This window comes from Odontomachus brunneus, unplaced genomic scaffold (assembly GCF_010583005.1).
Source record: "Odontomachus brunneus isolate Ranch 3 - 2012 unplaced genomic scaffold, Obru_v1 Obru_scaffold_029, whole genome shotgun sequence".
In the NCBI taxonomy this organism is placed as follows: Eukaryota; Metazoa; Arthropoda; class Insecta; order Hymenoptera; family Formicidae; genus Odontomachus; species Odontomachus brunneus.
In genome coordinates, this window is record NW_022639479.1 from 524,901 (window position 1) to 545,068 (window position 20,168).

The 20,168-nt window shown below is 44.6% G+C and overlaps 1 protein-coding gene across 2 annotated transcripts; it reads left to right on the top strand.

Annotated features, from left to right (window-relative positions):
- Nucleotides 1-49: 49 nt before the first annotated feature.
- Nucleotides 50-19,339, top strand: LOC116842983. 2 transcript variants are annotated; one of them, XM_032812896.1, is made up of 4 exons: nucleotides 50-193; nucleotides 15,568-15,827; nucleotides 16,023-16,142; nucleotides 16,357-19,339. In XM_032812896.1, the coding sequence occupies exons 1-4, from the start codon at nucleotides 158-160 to the stop codon at nucleotides 16,955-16,957; spliced, it is 1,017 nt and encodes a 338-aa protein (XP_032668787.1). In that variant the 5' UTR covers nucleotides 50-157; the 3' UTR covers nucleotides 16,958-19,339. The 2 variants fall into 2 exon arrangements, with proteins under 2 accessions (XP_032668787.1, XP_032668786.1); XM_032812895.1 differs by lacking the exon at nucleotides 50-193 and adding an exon at nucleotides 6,264-6,865.
- The last annotated feature ends 829 nt before the right edge of the window (nucleotides 19,340-20,168 follow it).

Sequence of the window (20,168 nt, forward strand, 5' to 3'; positions counted from 1 at the left end):
CGGCTTCGGCTCGTCGGCTGGCTCGGGCTCGATCAGTGATTGGGCGCGATTAACCGCGGCAGGATCGCATAATCTGCATCTCCCGAAAAATTCGGAACCGGCCGATCCGCGTCTATCTCTCTCTGCCGGCGTTGAAGTCTCCGAGCCGGCAGTCAGAATGCGGAGGAGACTCGCCTCCGTCCTGCCGCTTGTGGTGAGTCCCATATTCTTCGAACGTTGAGTACGTTCTTTTTATTCCAAGTTCTGTTTCTCGTGAACGAGTGCTCTGTATAAAGTTGTCTCAGTGTGAGAATCGGAAAGACGTACTTAGCGTCAAGAATACGGCTCTTGTCGTCTTCTCCTTCGTCATTGCCGTCGTCGACGCGACTTTTAATCCTTTCTCTGTGTTGAAACGAACTTGACTAATACTGTCTTTTTTTCAATCAAATATCGACGTATCTTACGTTTTTTTAGTCGTACAACAATATGCCACACTGACTTAACCGACATTTTTTTAATGTCACTTCGCTTATCTGTCAAACCCGTCGCTCCAGTTTTTATCGTCTCTTTTATGGGAAGAGCCTGTTTTGAAAAATCTGTTTGACTTTACTGTTTTATTTTCACTTAACACATTTGACGGTTTTAGTATTTTATATTGTTCTCCGAAAATTAAAAAAGAACCTATTCTTCGAACTGCTGGAATGCGAATGCGTCTCCTCGATTTAAAAACTCATTTTCGACCTATAAAAAATATGCAATTAAGAATAATCACTTTGGAATCATGATGTTTCCTTATTTTTAACTGCGATATGTTCGATATCACTTTATTAATTATATTCCGACATGTATGTTGGACACATTTTCTTGTACAGACAAATTATTTATCTAATTACTCGAATTTAAGTTATGTGAGGCACGAATGTTTTTCAGTCATAACCGCGACGATCATCGCGTCACTTCATAAACAAGACAATTATCTTCCAAGAGCCGCGAGTACCTCGTAAAAAAGAGAAAGACTACCTGATCATTACCGCCGATTTAGGAGTGTTACTCAAATTTTACATAACGACGATGCCCGGCCCGATAAAGCGAACGAAACAAAAGACAAAACGAGGAAACGACACGCGTAGAGACGCGAGGGTGTCGACTGGCGGATACGCGCAATGTCAGACAGTATCGCTCATGTATGTCGGGATTACGAGTATATATGATTTTATCAATTTCCTGGCGTGAGGCTGCATGTGCTAGTCGTGAGAATTCGGCTTCGCGCTCTTTCGCGATGTTGCGAATCGTTGCATCGCGTGCGGCCCGTTAAACCGCTTGTCTCTGTGTGCTCCGTTGCGCGTTTCGCGCTCCGCAAGTCGCGTTTGAGCAATCCTTTTAATTGTCCAAATGCAAGGATAATGTAGCGTATCGACCGTTTACCGCATCGGTCGACCCCTTGCTTCACTTGTGACAACGTTACGTCTCTGTAAAAATTCATCTTTCGCAAACAATATACTCAACCATGGCGATTCAAGGTATAAGATACCTTTAAAAGGATTGTCTATTAATTTTTAGAAAGCGTCGATTCTCTGTAGTAGGTTCTTTGTGGTGTCCTCGTCAGGACAATCTGAACACGACCTACAAACGAAAGCTTTTATCTACGAATGCTCCTCTCCAAGCCTTTCGACCATAGCCATTTATCGCGGACACGCGATTGCGAAAGTACATGTCCGCGTATGTGAATGTTACAGCGATAATTTTTAGCCGTCACACAACGCTCCCGAAACTTCATTATCAAAAATCGACATGTGTATGCACACACACGCGCGCGCAATCGCGCACGCACACGCACGCGTCTATTCACAGTGGACGCCGTTTCTGCTCTTGGCTCGTAAAAGTGAAAGCGCCGCGTTGTAAATGCGGCAAGCGAAGGAGAAAATACGCGGCTCGCTCGAGCGTCAGATCGAAGGCGTAACGCGGGGCCGGACCGGGCTCGTCCACCATCTACTTGCGAACATGACGAAGTGATCTCGATATCGATGACCCCCCAGTGGAGCGCCTCGGAATAACTCGAAGCGGACACGCGCTTTGCTTTCTACGTTCAGAAACTCACCCGCAGATTCCAATTACGCTCGGAAAGCTCATTAACACGCCACTTTCGATCTCGAATGGAATCGATTATCTATCGCGCGACTTTTTGATTTTTGTATTATCCAGCGACTGCACGTCGAATGCTACAATTCTATCGAAGCCAGGTGTACTTGGCTTATTTATGCACCTGACTAGATAAGAAAATTAATAACGAACTTCATATATAAACAAGGCTCTTAGGTGTACAATCGAATGGGAAAAGACAGCCAGTGAGAATCAGTCGCGATTGTTGGTGCAAATATTTAAACTGTAGAAGGATAATGGATGTCTGACAGTGTTAAACGTGCGCGCTGAATATTTCTTCCGGGTTTTGGAACGTACGCGGTAAATCAACTGTCCACGTCAGACTGATGTTTTGTTCCAAATAATAATTATTATTAACAAATCCTGTTATTCCATACCCAACTATATAACTATGCACTTTACCTTTGATTTTTATTTGGTAGTATTAATTTTGAGTGTTGCAAAAAAAACTGAAATTAATTAGAAAATAAATTATTCTATTTATAACCGGATTATAACCGGATGATGAAGCTGTGTGTTCTTTTAAATTGCCTCGTCGAATAAGTTTAAGAATAGCAGCCTGTTGGCTAAAAATAGATCCGTCCGTGACTCGTCGAATGACGTTACTCTAAAATATCTGTCGGGCTGTTTGAAGAATGCACAAAGAGACCAGAAAATGTTGCTGTCAAAAAACCAGTCTCTCTCTCTCTCTCTCTCTCTTTCTCTCTCTTTCTGTCCTTTTCCCTTTCTTCAGATTGCAGTTGCTGCAAGGGAGCACGAATGGAGCACACTCCCACGCGCCTCGGACAATCGCGTGAATGATCTCGTTGCCGCTCTTGGAGCGGCTACGTTTACAAAAGTAGGAAGCGGAGGTGATAGGGTGTCGCATGGATCTCGATCGGCCGGTGATGAAAGAGAGAAACACGCTGACGCGATGACGTCCCACCCTTGGCATCCCGTTAATCCGCAGATTAAAAGCGGAATTATGCTGTCGCGACGGCTCTTATCAATCCTGTCGTATCTCCATTATGCTATTCTTTCTTCCGTCACTTCATGCGGCGCAATCCGATCGACAGGTAAAATCGCGCGCGACGGCGGATTCGCGATAAAACCACGCGATCTTTCGCTGACGTAACGATTATTTCTCTCGGCGAGATTGCGGTGTCATTGTAGATCGCACCTTCGCGTTCCGGAAACTCTTGTCGCCGAGAGTCTTCGAACTTTCCCGATGCGACGCGCGACAGGACCGGTCGCACTTGTCGTTTATGAAGTTATAAGTATGACGACACCTCGGAGGCGTCACACATCTCACGTGCGTAGCATCAGACGCAATTTTCCTCCTTGATCTCTCATCGCCATCGGCACCTACATCTTGTGGAAACGCCGGTGCCATTCACTGCGACTTTAGGAAAGCAGAGCCTCCGCCGCCGTCGCGAAACCGGATTTTGCATCGACCTTTTTCAGCCACGATAGAAATTACTTATCTAGATCTCTTGCAGTAATGTGCGTCGATATATTAATTTCACATCATAGTAGTTTTTATTTACTTCATTTAACTTCTTTTTAACTATCTCGTGCACAACGACTTCCTCGTCTCTCTGTGGGTTCTTTAAACATCTCTCTCTCTCTCTGCTAGCAAAAAAGCTCTACAGTTGTTCTTACGAAGTCCACGCTTTCTCGGCCGTCTGATATTTATTAACCGAAAAGATATGCCGCCGTCAAAAAAACAGAGCTCTTGGGACAGGGAGACTCCTAAATTTAATCCATAAATAAATGCGGATATTGTGAAAATTAGATCAAAATGTTATCAAGATTATTGAGTGATTATTACGAATGAAGTTGCCGTGAGAAAACAAGGATCTAATCCTGATATATTTAATTTTTGTTAAGTATAGCTTGACTAAAGCGTGCGTGTGTTGTGCCAATTTGGTAAAATGTTCTTCGTCTTTTGTTGCAAAACAGAGAACGCGTCTGTCATTCCCTACGCACATTATGCACGCAGAGGCGCACATTGCAACATGTGTGATTAGTCACCATTTATCAACGCGTATGCGAGCTGATGATGCTGATACTCGGAGGATGCATCGCAGCTTTTAGCGCAAATAACGAATCCTTCCGGTGACTAAAAGCGACGTCAGGTCGGCGTTTATTTCGTCGGATGATTCCCAGTAACACGAACAGCAATTACAGAACGATGATTGCTTGACCCGAAGATGACGCAAATGCGCGAGATGACATAAAGCTGCAATGTTCCTTCCGGCCACTGTCGAGGTCCTGGGAACGCCGTATCGAGAATACGAATAGTGGGAATTTGGAACTACGTAACGCAACTGAAAGCGACGCGCGACGGGGCTTTCCCTGATTTTCTCAAAGAACCTTACATAAAAAAGAAAAATGTACTCGCGACTCGGGATTGCGTAAATTTTATATCACGCGAATATAATGCATTCTAATCCATAGCCGGGACGGATTCACCGAGTATTTTCCATCGTAATTGTCCTCAACTATACGCTTGAGTTATAATCGGCGTAATTATGATGCATTATTCACACATGAGTGGACATTATCATCCTCGACAAAAAGTACGGAAGAAGAAATCGCAGCAAAACGTCAATGTCGCCGCTTTGTGTTTTTATCCGCAGCTGCGATGCGGAGTAGTCTTGTCACGTTATCAAGAGTGACACAGCCGGCTGCCCAAGCGAGCCAAATCAGAAAAATAATTTTCCGGGAGATTCTCACGTGTTCAAAATGCACCGTGATCGTACATCACGCGCGCACATAACGTCAAGGTGCGACGGCTTTTCATAATGCATCCTGATAGAAGCTCCACCTCGGGAGACCTCGATCTTTCGAGACATCGCTCGAACACATTCATAAATCTCGCGCTGTAATTTTCTCGTCATTTATAACTTCCTCGATGCGTTATACCAAGATCGCGTGCGATTTGCACTAAGTGCGATCGTATCGCCGATTGTACCGTCAATATGGGTGTAAACAGTCATCGTTCATGCGAAGCAAAACGCCGGTCTCGCGGCCAAACCCATGTGGTTTCCTCAATGACACAATGTTGACAGTTACAAGGAACGTCTCGGTAAACGAGTGTTATTCCGTGCGAGCACTTACAGAGGAAATCAAGAAACCTCGCGACGTATCCTGCATGCATTCTTCGCGAATTATCGAGCCTCTACGTTGAAAATCTCGCGTGATTTATTTATTTATTTATTAACGAATAATATTCCGTCAAGAAAACTAAGTCCTCAAGTGATATACTCGCGGAAAAAATATTTTACTCTTAATAAAATATCATTTCTCTTGGTTTACTTAAATTATTGTACTTTTTTTAATTTGTAACAAATACAAGTTAGATATAATTTGTAGCCTATTTTTGAAAATTCTCCGAAGAAAATAGTAATAGAAAATAGTAATAGAAAAGAAATCTGGATATGTTTATCAAGAAAAAAGCTAGCTCAGAGAAGAATCGCAGTCATTTCCCAGACAGAACAAAAGTTCATGATGACGTCAAAATGACAAGCAAATGACAAACGACTCTCTTTTCAATCAATTTGATCATTTTTTCGTCACTTTGACATTATCCCCATTTTTTGTTCTACTTTGGTTTAAATCACCACTGAAGAGACTAATTATCCGGCTCGTATAAAACTTGAAAATATAACTCAAGGCAAGATCGAGGTAAATCACCATTATTGCAATTAGGAAGTTATCGTTTTCGTCGAGAACAGCGACACAGTACAAGCTGATCTCCCGGCGTTCAGCCGCTAATAGCCGTCAGGAGTCGGAGGCGCCGGTAGCTTCCTCGGAACCGGCGATTATTCAACGGAAATACTCGACGGAAGAGGCTGCGTGCTTATATGGACCGCGACTCTGCCCCTTGACGTCATCGCGATTCCGTTCGCGGCATCACGTGGGGCGACATGTGACTGTTATGCGTTTCGCGGTGAGTTTAAACGGATTTCAGCAGGGCGTATATCCTCCGCGCGCGAAACGCGCGCCGTTCGAATGTGGAGTATTCGCGTGCGATGTGGTGGGCGGGCGCGGTCTCGGTCGTCGGGAAAAACGGTCTCGAGCTCCTTACGGAGGGGGATGGTCGCCAGGGAAGGAGCGTAGATCCGTCGCGCGGATCTGAAAATGCGGAGAGACACCGCCGGTTCTCAGTCACGGTATCGCGTCCTCTCGGTCCGCTTCGACGACATCGACGTCAGCCGATGGACTCGTCGACGTTGCCCTCTTCTATCTCTTCCTCCTCCTCGTCCTCCTCCTTCTCTTCTTCCTCTTCTTCCTCTTCCTCCTCCTTTTATTCTTCATCCTCTTACTCGGTAGTTCTCTTCTCTTCTCGATAGACGTCCGGTCCACGAAAGTAGTTGCCGCTCTTCCTCCCCTGCGCGAAATTCGTAAATGCCGCGGCGTCGCGCGCTTCTCACCTCCCGCGAAAATTGACTCGGTTGATTCGTCTCAGGATATACCTGTGCGAGCTCGAGCCTTCAATCGTTCGACCTAGAGAGAGAGGTTTCTCTATGCGATCGCCGCCGGAGACTGTAATGTATGTAAACGAGCGACTCTCGCTTGGGAAATAAGGGAACGTTTCGGCACGGCGACTGCTGCGGCCACCGCAGGACGACGGCAAGAGGGAAACCTGAGGAACACTCACCGCAAGGTTGCAGCGTTGTACCTCGCGGGCACCGGCGTGACCATGATTTTGCGAACCTGTCTCTGCCTCAGCCTCCTCACGGTAGGGATTTCTAACGGGTTTAAACGGACCCGCGGTTAATCTGCGAGGTAACGAGTATCCAGCTATAATTAATTTCGCGTCGATCTAAGCGGCTCCGTTATTAGCATCGAAATTGCCGACGATAACGCTCCGAAGTCAATGTCGTCGACCTTTTCGTAGGTTTACATTTTTTTTACTATGGGCATTTAATTAACCGCCACCAGTGCTGAAGTTTTACGATGGCGCCGTTCCGAGATACTCGGCTAAGCAAAACACCGGTCACGAACTGACGATTGCGCATCTCTTAAGTCATCAAGCAGCAAGTGGCAAATGAATTGGCACAACGGCGACATTGTGTAATCTCGCTATTTTCAAGATTCACGGATAAACTCTGCAAAACGACATTGACATTGGCATTGAAAATCCGCGCGTCATTCGGTTGTTCGCGATGAAATTGAGATGCGATTATCATACGAATGTAAGCTTCCTTTTGATTCGATAGATGCTGATAAAACCGAATTATGCATGTTTGTTTAAAACCTGATAAAATTTTGCATACATAATGTCCAGTGTTCGTATTAATAGCCGTTACTTGAAACTTGTCTCGAGTAGGATACTTAAATCTGATTTTAAAGTCAGATGTGAATTTTGCTTTTGAAATACAATTATAAATATGATGTCACGAATGTCGTGTGACTCAAGTGAAAGACTTTGATGTAATTTGAAATTCAGATCTGAGTATCTGACACAAATTTCAAATAAGGAATATTATGGACTTAAGATCCGTATTATAATAGAGTTGACACCTGAAATTTGTCTCATGTGAGACACTCAGATTTTTCTTCAGAGATAGATTCAAGTTTCTTCAATCGACTAATGATATATGTGACGTTCAAATCAGGACCCCTATTCTTGAAATTTTTGCGTATACGTAATTTTCATTGCGCAGCTATTTTATGGTATGATCAAACCTGAATAGTAAAACTTACGTATATGCAACTATTTTAAGAATAAAGGCCCAATAATCATTATTCAACTGAAAGTTCTCATCTAACTCGGAATTCAAATCTGAGTATCTCGCTTGAGACGAATTTCAAGTAATAACTGTTAAGATAGGTCTAAAAGTACTAACGTGTGAAAGTTAACAGAGCCACTTTGCAGACAGAAAGGTGAATATCCATATCAACAGGACGCAGCTCTTCTATTTTTTAAGTACGACCTCTCGACTCAAGTTTGCAACTCGTCTGACGTGCGAGTAGCAATTTCACATATCACAGCTTCAGCTCAAAAATGCCGAAAACTGAAAGCGTCGAAGTCTGCATTCACGAGAGAGCGGCGCGCGATACTTTGCATATATTTAACGATGACGATACGAGATCGTTCGTTCGTCCGTCTGTTCATTCGCTCGCTCACTCGCTCGTTGGCTCGCGCAATTACTTGCGAATTGGCGTAGCCGTTGATCGTTCGTCGAACGCGATTTATCACGCCCGCGTTCACGTCATCACGCGCGTGCAAAATGCACCTCACGATCAAAACTCTGACATCGGTGATTTGTGGAAGGCATTCATGAAAGTTCCGACGTCGTCATCGGGGATACGCGCTCGTGAAAGAGGCACCGGCTATTTCTACCTACTCTAGGAGAGTTCGATGCACGGGTGCGCGTACCGTGAAGATCGCGTGGATAGAAGTGTAACACACATTCTCCTTCTCTCTTTCTCTCTGCCGGTCACCGATGGTCTACAAATAAAACCATGTATTTGTTAACGGATTCGTATCGAATCAACGGCATTGATCCCACACTTGAAATTGAAACATTATTACGATCGATAAATAAATAATATTCAAGTTAGATCGAGTAGTTTTCTTACACGTATGTAGTGCGCCAAATGTCGTTTTGAATGTATTCAGTGGCTCAACTGCGAGGATAACATTTGACAATAACACAATAACACAACGTGAGAGAAACGAGAAGATTAATTACTAAACATTAATATTAATCTACTTAGGATAAATTGTTTTCGTGGGAATAAAACCACCGGAGTGACAACTACTTTCCAAAGTGGAAAACAAGGATGACTTTTTCTTTTATTTTTCATCATGGATATTAATTGGAAGACTGTGAGAAAGAGACAAAGAGAGATCTTAGATATTGATTACACTATAATTAACTTGCTGAAGACCATTTTGTATTATAATGATATCCGTTTCGCGCGTGTACCGATCTTAGATGCATCTATTCTAACTGATTCTTTGTTAATTATTAGTCATTGCGTTAAAACGTCGTAAGTTGCAGTCGACCGTAACACGTTATTATTAGCGTAGATTGAATGATCGGAAGAACACAGAAGTTTCAAGTTGAAACGCATGTCAATCTTAAGAATTTGACTCATCGGTTATGCAATCGTTAGGAATAGATAGGCGACGAGCCATTAGCATCCGAATGGGATTAGAAGCAGATGCCGATCTACACGACTCGAAAGTGTGAACGCGTTCATGAGGAAATGACGTGAAAACAATTAACAAACGTAACATACTTTGAATATCAAAACCCCGCTTCAGTATGTGTCACACTTCTAACTTTGTGCGCGATGAGTCGAGTTACGGAGTCGCGATGATGAAACCGCTCGTTCACGTTCGAGGGGAATTAGGATAGCGCGTCTCCGGCGATCCTCGTGCCGTAAACAGCGTGTCGAAGCCGCTACGCGATGAAGGTAATTAATATCGCGCGCTCCGAATGTCAATTAAGCGCTCTCGTGCGAAGGTCGCGCGATGCGCGTTCATGAAACACCGACGCTCCTCGAATACCGAGCACGACCGCAAACAAGATCGCGCATTAGTCACACGCATACCAGGCGACGCAATTTACGATTACGGGCCGTAATATTGCGATTGTATGCCGCGTGGTCGAATAGACACGAGATGCCACCAATGGTGCCGCGCCTTCGCAAATCGCAAATGTGGCACATACTTTTCAAATGCTTGACACATTTTTCTACAGATAACAATGTGCTTTGTCGATAAACAATGTTGATAATGTCGATAAAGAATGTTGTCTCTCACAAGTAAACCTACCCAACAGATACATTCCAGTTTCTTTCTAATTTGGCACAAATGTAGAAGTACTTAGGTAAAAATATTTAAGTCATATTTTTTCATTTTTTTCACTCCTTGTATTAACAAGTACAACAAAGTGCATAAGAAATAAAATTGAATACAAGATATAGTTAAATAGTTTTAACAAAATCAGCATAGCTGAGACACGAACCATTCTAAATTTCTTTAGCCGAGATTCCAACCGAAATATTTTAAATCTGTGCTAAATTAGTAAAAAATGGCTCGAATCTCAGCCAAACCGAAAAATTATTTGTATTAATAATTTTTTTTAATTTTTACATGTTTTGTTTAAACATTTTATTATTTATACAGATAATTTTATACATTTGACTTCATATTCACAATCAGCAAATCAAAAATGCCTATATCTTGTATTCAATTTTATTTCTTATGTTTTTGTTGATGATAGGAGAGAGAACATTAAAAAGCTATAAACTGTCTGTGAAACTCAAAGTAAGCCAAAATAAAAAAAATATGACCTAAATATTTTTTGTACTTCTACATTTAAGCCAAATTAGAAAGAAATCGGAGTGTAACTTTTGAGTAGGTTTACTTGTCAGTATCAGTTAAATCAGAGACAAATAAACAGATAAGCAGGTTGCCGAAATAGTCGATTTGTTTATTTGGAGAAATTTCATTGGACGTGCGCTTTTTGAGCTCGTACCATGTGATTAATGCAAAAATTCATGTTACACGTGTCGAGCTTCTTCATGCAAATATATGCAATAAATTACTCCAGAAAATGTGTCAATGCCGACTTAATTAGCCGGATCGGGAAAGTGATCGAATTAGGAGATCACATTAACGTTTTCTCTTATCTAGAGTAATTACCTGCGCAATTAGCGCTTCCTTCTCATAACCAAATTCACTGTCGGCCGCCAATGTCGCCAATCTCTCGGGCGCAGCTTAATTATAATCCCCTGATTATATCACACGATTAGAGGCACGTGGGAACCGCGGAGCGTGGGTGTTTTTAATGAGAGTGCAGACCGCGCGCGCGAGAGAGGATGACGGAGGAGAACGGCGGAAGCGAAGCGAAAGGAGCCGCGGCGCGGCTCCTGTGCAAAAGGTGAAATCACCGTGACCGACGGGATCCCAACCGACGGACAATGGACGGCGCAATGATAATTTAACGGGTTAATCGCGCAGTCTAGCCGACCTCGTGCGGAATCGCCGGCCCAAAACGCCGACTTTCCTCCGAAGATGAAAATTGAAGATTGCGCACGCAGCAGAATCCTTCCCTCCCGCGCCGTTCCTGAGAGAATCGCGCGCTATTATGCGATATGAATGAGATGAATTCATGCTACTATACTGAGTCCTTGATACATAACGTAATTTGCGTAGTCTCTCCCTCTTTCTCTTTCTCGCCCGATTGTTTATGGTCCCAGCGCACCTGAGGTCGCAATTATCCGCCGGATAACTCTTTCACTTTATGCCGCGCGGTTCGGGCGAGAATCGTCGTTCTCGCGTTCGGATATTAAATTACTTTCTCATGCCGACTCTCTGTAATGCGTATATATGCGGCCGAGAGAAAGACGGAGGATCATTTAGTCTCCAATTAAATTAACCTTTATGGGAACGGCGGGTTTTAACCTTTGGTTAAAATTGCTCTGGGCGATAATGAATAACGCGTCACGTTGCGCGTTTGCGAATAATGCGTGAGTAACTTGCCTCGCTAAAGTTCTCTCCTAAGGTGATTCTGCGTTCGTAAAATCGAATAACCCATTGATACCTTTCGCCTCCGACGCTCTGAAGCGCGATCGACTTGTCTACCTGTCGTTCCAACGTCGTTGAAGACGAGAGAAAGAGAGGTACTCCCACTTGATGGGAAATTAATAGTTGTTCGCGTGCGCTGTAATTTCGACAGAGACAGACGGAGGAAAAGCATCTTCGCGTCTCTTTCTCCTTGTTTCTGCTTGTCTTTCGTGAACAAAAACGAGCGCCGGAAAAGGAAAGGTCTCGCCTACCCCGCGATGGTACAAGAGTCGCGTATAAATTACGTCATACGAGACTCGCGTTTATCCTTTACGATCTTTCCACGTGCTCAAAAAACCGTAAGCCGACTATATCGGGCGTATGATGACGCGGAGATCTCGATCTGCTGCTCGTACTTGCAAATTCCAGCGAGTAATATGCAGAAAAAGGCATTGTACGCAATGAAATCGAGCTGATAAAACCGCCGACGAAGTATCGCTCGAGAAAGTTTCGCGTTTAATACGGACGCGACTGGAGCGTGTGGAACGCGTTTAGGTACTTTATCGTAACGCATCTTGTACGCGCGAAAATAAAGTCGCTCGCGATCCTCGAGGATACAAGCTCCGTCCGTTCGTCCGTCCGTTTCAAGGATGTCGAGCCTGATTCCTGTAATAACGATACGACCATTTTTCATGTCGAACTGCCTCGCAGCAATAACATTGTGAACCAGTTTCAAGGATACCGAAGCAATCTGCGAGTGCGAACTCTTCCCCGGCGAAGAGGTGCAGCAACGCGAGGAATATTAAGGCACATGTGTGTGATATATGTGGGGAAGGTCCAGGGTCAAGTGTATGGCGTACCTTGACTTTACATCGTGTGTCTCATAAACCAAAGTCGCGTACTCGAAGGAATTTCGAGCAGCCTGCGTCTCTTGAGAGAGAAACTTAATCCCTTCGTTCCGACGCGCACAGTATCCACGGATGCTTGTTAATTTTGCTAATTTTATCAACCCAACATGTCATCTTTGTCCTGGCAATTTGCTCACTATACGATAAAGTTAAACCGAAAATAACAGTCTCTTAGGTTCATATTAATAGTTGTTACTTGAAACTTGTTTTAGATGTGAGTTTTTTAGTGGGATAACGACTGTAAGTGTAATGTCGCATACATCATACGATTTACCTAACAAATTTAAACCTAACTCTGAAATAAAATTTGAGTATCTCACGTGAGGCAAATTCCAAAACTATTAATATATGCTTTAGTCTTTTAAATTTTATGAGCAGGGCGTTCGACAAAATCTATAAATTCAACAACGAAATTCTCATTTCCCCTTTTAGATTTCTTATTACGTTGTCATTTGAATTGGTGCTAAAGATTTGTCGTGTTTATCCAATTAAGTAGAAAATGAAATTATCCAATTTCGAGGAATTAATAATTTTATACGAATGAAGTAAACACTGAGTCGATATTTTCTCAAACATCTAACGGAGCTTCCTATCTTCCTTTGGACACCCAAACTGCTTGCGAGAATTGAATGGAAAAATGAAAAATCTTCTGCACAGCAATCTAATATCTTCCGTTTTTCCATATATAGACATTACATCTCTACTTTCTGCCGGCGCAAAATAGCCCGGCGCGTAATATCGATACGTCTGCCCTACGCACGCTCGGTCCAGCATCTCTTAATATGGACCGACGCGAGGCGGACTCGGTTGGTCTTGGCCAATCCCACGCAAAATCCGCAATAGAAGGGATAAGTATCTCTTACGTGACCACCGTGTGTGTTTGCGCGCAATGTTCCCCGCAGAGAGAGATACTACGGTGGAGGGCACTATGTTACGTTACATGGCGAGGTCGGCGATTGTCGTGTAGCGCATTGTAACATGTATCCCGGCTAAACAACGGAGCAAGAGGTGGTCCACGATCTCGCTTCGTAAATCGAACTCGTCGGACTTTCTACTTGGATCCTTCGAGGATCGCGGGAAGACACGCCTAATTATGAAGCGGTCCACGATTATCAAGAGTTTACGATGACGAGGACGGGAAAGACCGAGGCGCGGTTTCACACCTGAAAGTTCTACTTTTGCGCGAGCTTCGCTGCGTGATGCGTACATGATACTCGTGTCGTTTCGATCAACCCACCGATGCGCATAATTAACCGGGGAAGGTCGTTCGATCGCGATTGTTACGTATCTGTCGGTCGTCATTGATCAGTCTTTTCCTCGTAATCAGGAATCATGGCCTTTTGCCGCGTATACGTAACGCGTGCGAACCTTTTGCCGTGAGAAATCATTCGCAGAAAGTGTCTTTTTTATCACTGTTAAACTTGCATCTGAAAGGATCATGAATGTGATAAAAATTGTGAGGAGAATAATAACAGCCTGCGCTCGCGCAGGAATGCTCCTTCGTGAACGCGACGATTTGAATTCGTTTGCGGGGAACCGGATTTCGCGATCGACTTCCTTCAACGATCGTGAACTCTTTCTCTCTGCGAATGACGCGGTGTGCTCGCGTGAACGAGCGCAGCTCGACGAGGATGTTGGAAATCTCTGCATCTGTTATCAAATACAACGAGAGATCCGGGCGAGATGAAGCGCGTCATTTCGAGCCTGACTGGACTGCCCGAGTTGCTTAAGCTGTTTCAAGCGGAACGATCATCGTCCTCGTCGCTCGTAACGTCGTAAATGGAGTGATTACGACCGACCGACGAAGCGAAGTATGCGTTGCCGCGCCTACGACTCGTCATATCTATCGCAAAGAAAAAATAAAATAAACAAAGAACAGAGAGCACGAACCTCGTAATCCATAGAACGACTAATCTTTCGCCAGAAGAGCATCCCGCCTAGTTGACTAAGTCGTTCGTTGACACGCGTGTGCCCGCGTCACCTCGTGTCAACTTGAAATTCGCTTACTCGCCCTATGCAGAACCTTAAATGGCCCGTCGATTGCATCTGGGACGAGTTGCGAGTGACTGGATCAGCACCTCTCACTTTCTTCATGCTTGGACGACGGAGACGGGTGTCAGCTCAAATTGATAACTACACGCGTCGATGATAGTAATGAACACGCGAGACACCGAGTTCCTTTCATACAACTTCTAAGTTCGGTGAAATTCTAAGAGAGTGTATCTGTCTTTCTACCTTGGTCGTATCGAGGTACTGATGTCTGGTCACTAATAGCAGTACCTAACTTTAGATATTCTTACTTTTGTTTCTTAGTACAAATATTTTAACTTTCAACATAGAATATATGTATATATATATATATATATATATATATATATATATATATATATATATATATGTTCAAATGTGTTTCAATTCAACTAATTGACGATTGATTCGAGCAAAATCAATCGAGGAATGTTTTATTGATAGCTTATTTCGACAAATTCAGTTAAAGATTTTAAAAAGAATTAAAATAAATTTGCAAAATTCAATTGTTAATTGAACGATCTTTGATCCTTTGCGCTCGTATCGTTAGTTAAACAATCTTTAATTTGACTTGTTGAAATCAATCGTCAATTAAACGGTTTCCAATTGAATTAGTTTATACCAATCGTCAATTAAAAGCACAAAGTAACACTCACAACCCTGATGCCAAGACATTGGCATTTTTACCTTATATATGTTCGAAACGTACACAATTATAGGCTACGTGTCTCGCTCGGAGAACACCCTGTATTATTATGCTTTCAAATTGAAAGTGGACGTAGAAAGTACAATGAATTATCTTCCGCATATTATTAATTTCTAATCGATCCTATCCCGTCTTTCCGGCTGTAACGCATGTTAATCGATTCCATATTTTATTCAAAATATACGGTGAGCGAATAAAGATTTAACGACAAGCCGGAAGCAGAGAGGAGCAGGTGGAATTTTGCAACTCGAGAGAGTGGATTCATGTTGCAGGTTTCGGCGCTGTGTCTGACCGCGGACGAAATCGAGGCGCAGAGGAGCGGCTGGAACCTGAATCCCAACACGCAGTACCACATCCAGACCGACGAGGGCCCGGAGAGATTTTTTCGCTTTCAAACGGCGAATGGCCAGTACAGAAAGGAGAAAAGGCTGGCCGACGGCACGGTGATCGGCACCGAGGGCTGGCTGGACCCTCTCGGCTATTTACGATTGAAGGATTATATCGCGGATCACGAGGGATTCCGAATACTGAGGTAGTTCAAGACAGGAGACCAGGGCCCTTATTCTGAACTCTCTTCTTTAAAAGTGCTTCCAAATGTGCTCATAAGTCAATTGGAAGGTTTACAAGTCACATTTAAAGGCACTTTTATCGATGAAAGAGAGTTCAGCATAAGGACCCAGTCTCATAACGATAATTCGACACGAATTCACTGTCGGAATCGTTTCAGGTCTAAGATGGTCTACGTGGGTAAAAATCGACCCATTCAGGATGCGGTCGCGGAGACGAAGAAGGTCCCGGCGCAGACCGGAGTCTTGGCCAGGCCTAGAAGACCGCCCAACCCTTTCAGGTACAAAGCGACAGAAATCGGAAAATTAACAGAAATCGGAGAAGTATCTCAATTGCAAAATGGTATATTGCACAAAAGATAACGCGTCCTGATAAAAAAAAAATAAAAACATTCGCCATACGATAAGACTACCTATGGTAAAAGCAACTTTCTCGTGATATTACTATCATTATATTATAGGAATACATGTAAACCGTCAATCATTCCTTTATAGGCGACCGGATTCCAACGACGTCGTGCCGTTGTCTGGCAACGACATCACTTCCGGCTATTACACCCCTACGACCATTCGACCGCGACCGATTTCCGCCAACGATTACTACTCGAACCGATCGGGTTACCCCTCGTCCGGCCTGCAGAGTTTAGAGACTTATCATCGGCCGCAGGCCACGTTCTACCGCGGATCCGCCGCGACTCGACCGACTCCGATCCTCGAGGCACCCTATGAGCCTGGAGCGGTCGCGCGTCCCTCTATCAGGACCAGCTACCGATCGCCCATCTCACGCAGCGACTCGGTCGACTTGCCGCCCTACGACGGCACTTACAGCACGGCGAACGGCTTCCAGTACTACCTGAAGAGGCAATACCACGAGGAGGAGCGGCAGCCGGACGGCAACAACGTTGGATCGTTTGGCTATATCGATCCCTTCGGCATCCGTCGGGTGATTTATTACAAGACGGACCCGCACACCGGCGGCTTCGTCCACAAGAAGAACAATCGATACGTCGGCTTCGCCGCGGCTCCCTACGACCCGTCGCCACCTGACCTGTCGCAAAGACGAACCGCGAGAACCTCCCCAGCAACGAGCTCATAACGAGTTACTCAATGTTCATCGCTTCGCCACGTTGTAGCGCCGTTTTACCGCGAAGAACTCATCGTCCGATATCGCGTCGACGCCAGTTTCGCCATGCTGAACGGCCTCGGTTCGACCCGACGATCTCTCGACCGGCGAGAGGCTGTTCGTCGAGCCGTCGCCCGTCGATGTTCAACTTAAGCAATCTCTCCTTGTTGGTCGTCGATTTTCCGGCCGTCGATAGAAGCTGCGGATGTTGAAGAGAAAGAGAGAGAGAGAGAGAAGAGAGTTGAAGAGAGACCGATATTTCAAGTTCCATTTACGAGGTCCTCCGACGGGAGGAAATCTCGGTGACCGACGTTGCTTAACGTTTCTCGAAGTGCCACGACTGATTTTTTCTCATCTACGACTCCGTTGTGTCATCCGCATCAACGGTCGCCAGTATTAGCCGAGTGTGTTGCGGGAGAGTGGGAATTAATGGAATCAGGAAGTCGCTGAAGCGCAGCAGACAGAGAAGTCCTGACGACGGGAAAATCAGGAGAAGGACAACAATCTCTCTTCATCGGAAAACCCGCGTCTCGGCGACTTCCTGATTCATCGCCTTTGTCCTGTTATTATCGCGAGGAGATAATCAAATATCGCGAGAACGACGTTAGATGCCATGTTGGACTGTGTGTATGTACATAGTTTTCAGGTGGGATTTCCCTGAACAGAAGAAAAAATGGGAAAACCGCGCAGAACGCATCGGACAGTGTTCGCCGACTTTTCCAGTTGCGTCACCGATCTTTGAAGCGTGCAAGACGAGACTCTCGGCCGCCATTGTCTCGCGTGTAAGCTTCCTCTAACAGCCTACATTCCTTCTCAGAGGCTCAAAGGAAATGAGAAAGTATCTGTTTTCTCGTTCAAAGCAAATTTGCAACGAGACTTTCGCGGCACGAGTCTCGAGCAGAATTTAATTCGGACCGGCTGTTCGAGATAACAGGCGCAAGTTTCCAAGTCTGTGAGAAGCGTTCCGTTCTTCCAAATGTTCACCCCATCTCAATTCCTTCTATGGTGATTGTTTCCTTTTCCGTTTTTACCATTGGCGCACGTTGGACTACGTTCAGAGAATCCCATCTACCGAATCAAAATAGAACGGTCGGCACTTTGGCGCGAGCGGATCGGGCGTCAACCCTGCGATGCAGGATTCTTTCTCTTTGCTGGCGATGCTCCGCCGGCAAAATCTCTCGTGAACACTTCACAGATTGTGAAAATCGCGAAGTGGATTATAAATTTCTGTTCATCGCACCTCGAGATCCCGACGTAGTCAATTTTTTCGCAAAATACAGCGGTCTACACTCCACACTCGCGTCGTTGTGCATCGCGGGGTTGATTCAGCGCAAGCCGTAATAGATCCGGAGAGAATTTAACAGCTTTCTATCGCCGAATCCCGCTGACGTTAATGTAGCTGCCTCCTAGTTTCGCGAGCGCGCGTTTGTACGCTTTTTCACGTACTAATTTTCTCGCGGTCTGCCGCGCCGTAAGGTATCCGCTCGTGCCGAACGACGACGGGGCCCGCGTATTAGTATTAGTTAATCGTTAAGTTAAAACCTCGTTACAAACCGCGACAATGGTGCTGGCTGTTAAGCAAAAACGGATACGCCGTACGCTTTCCGTTCTTTTATGGCGATGAGAACCGTGCCGTTCCACTCGGTGCGCGTAGTCAATTGCGATTTTCGGATAATGGCTCCGCCCGCGAGCGACATTACTTTCCTCCGTTTACATCCGTGTAAAAGCTGGGAAATACGGAGCCACGTAGCACCGTAGGATGTCGTTTTATGCTTAACTTATTGCGTGCGTGCCCGCATGCGTGCGGCAAACGCGAATGCGTGCGATCATTCGCATGTGCAGTGTCAATCATGTGATGTGTCTAAGATAGTTTTCACGTAAGCATCTCTCGCCCTCGAGTAATAAATATCTCTGTGAACTTTGGAGAACTTTTTCTTTGAAATTTGCAACTGCACCGTGGCTTCAGAAAAATTCTGAAATTTGCGCATGTGTCAAGATTGTGTCTTATATAAGATTATTCAACAACTCGTCGAAACCGGAAGCGCTTGCGCGCGTCTGAGCCGGATCAGTTCCGAGTGTTTTACGAATATTCAATGTTTCCAATGACGTCTGATTAATTCCCGTCGTATGTAATTTCTCATATCCCAATTAGAAATTGCGAGAAAAATATTACATAGATCGCGTATCTTTATGGCTCTTGCGCAGGAAGCAAAACGAACTCAACTGGTTCTATCTAGAAAAATGCCGATTAGCTTCCTGCTGGGATATGCGTCAAGTGAAAATCCTTGACACCAGGATACCGGACGAGGCCCGGATCCAATTTGGTATTGCATAAATGAATTCTTGGTATCTCCATCTCTGTCAATGCTGATTCGCAATACGACAACGCAATCATCCTTACAAATTGATCCAAAATTTATTTCAAATATTTATTCTTGCTTTACAGGTCTACGCGTCTCTCTCATAATTATTTTGAAACAATTGCCTTATTTTGCCTTAGGTTACTCGTTACTTGCGATACGTGTTCGATTGCAAGGAAGGTATTCGGCAAGGTCACGCAGCGCAACCGCAGATCATGAACGGTGGTGTTTTGTATCGCAATATAATTGTAACGGCGGCGCATCGCGCATTTAAGAGAGCACCGGCACCCGCTTGTCCGATTATCATATTCCTCATTCAAAGTTTCACCGACCTTGACGCGCTACCTCGTGAAAAGTTTCACCGGCCTCGGAGCGTGCACTCTTTCTCTCCTCTCCGAGCATGAAGACTGACGCTCTTATAAATTTGTGTGCGCGCGCGCGTGAGTGTATGTGTGCTTGATGTGTGTGTGTGTGTACACGTGTGCTTGGGCGTGTGTGTGCGCGTGCGTATACTAACAATAAAGATGCTTCGCTCCGTCAGCGTGCGTTATTCTACATTTTCTTTAGTCGCCCCCTACGCATATGTCAATCGCGGATGCTTTTAGATCGCGCGATGATATCGGTTTATTTCGCGAAAGGTTCGCTAAAGGTCTGCATGCTAGTGTATAGGTTCATACACGCATGAGAACACGCGTTTACAGGCCCGAAGATATGCGCGAAAATAATTCGGCAGGAAGTCGATCCGTTCGTTCAATAAATACGAATTATCTGGTGTTCTGCCTGCGATTCATTAATTCTAATTACCGTTTCTGTTCTTATTTCGG

Bases quoted from the DNA above. Each gene is read 5' to 3' on its own strand.
- LOC116842983 (XM_032812895.1), top strand. From the start codon at position 6,827: ATGATTTTGCGAACCTGTCTCTGCCTCAGCCTCCTCACG. The intron at 15,828-16,022 runs GTAGTTCAAGAC...GAATCGTTTCAG, and splicing joins GAGGGATTCCGAATACTGAG to GTCTAAGATGGTCTACGTGG. The intron at 16,143-16,356 runs GTACAAAGCGAC...ATTCCTTTATAG, and splicing joins AGACCGCCCAACCCTTTCAG to GCGACCGGATTCCAACGACG.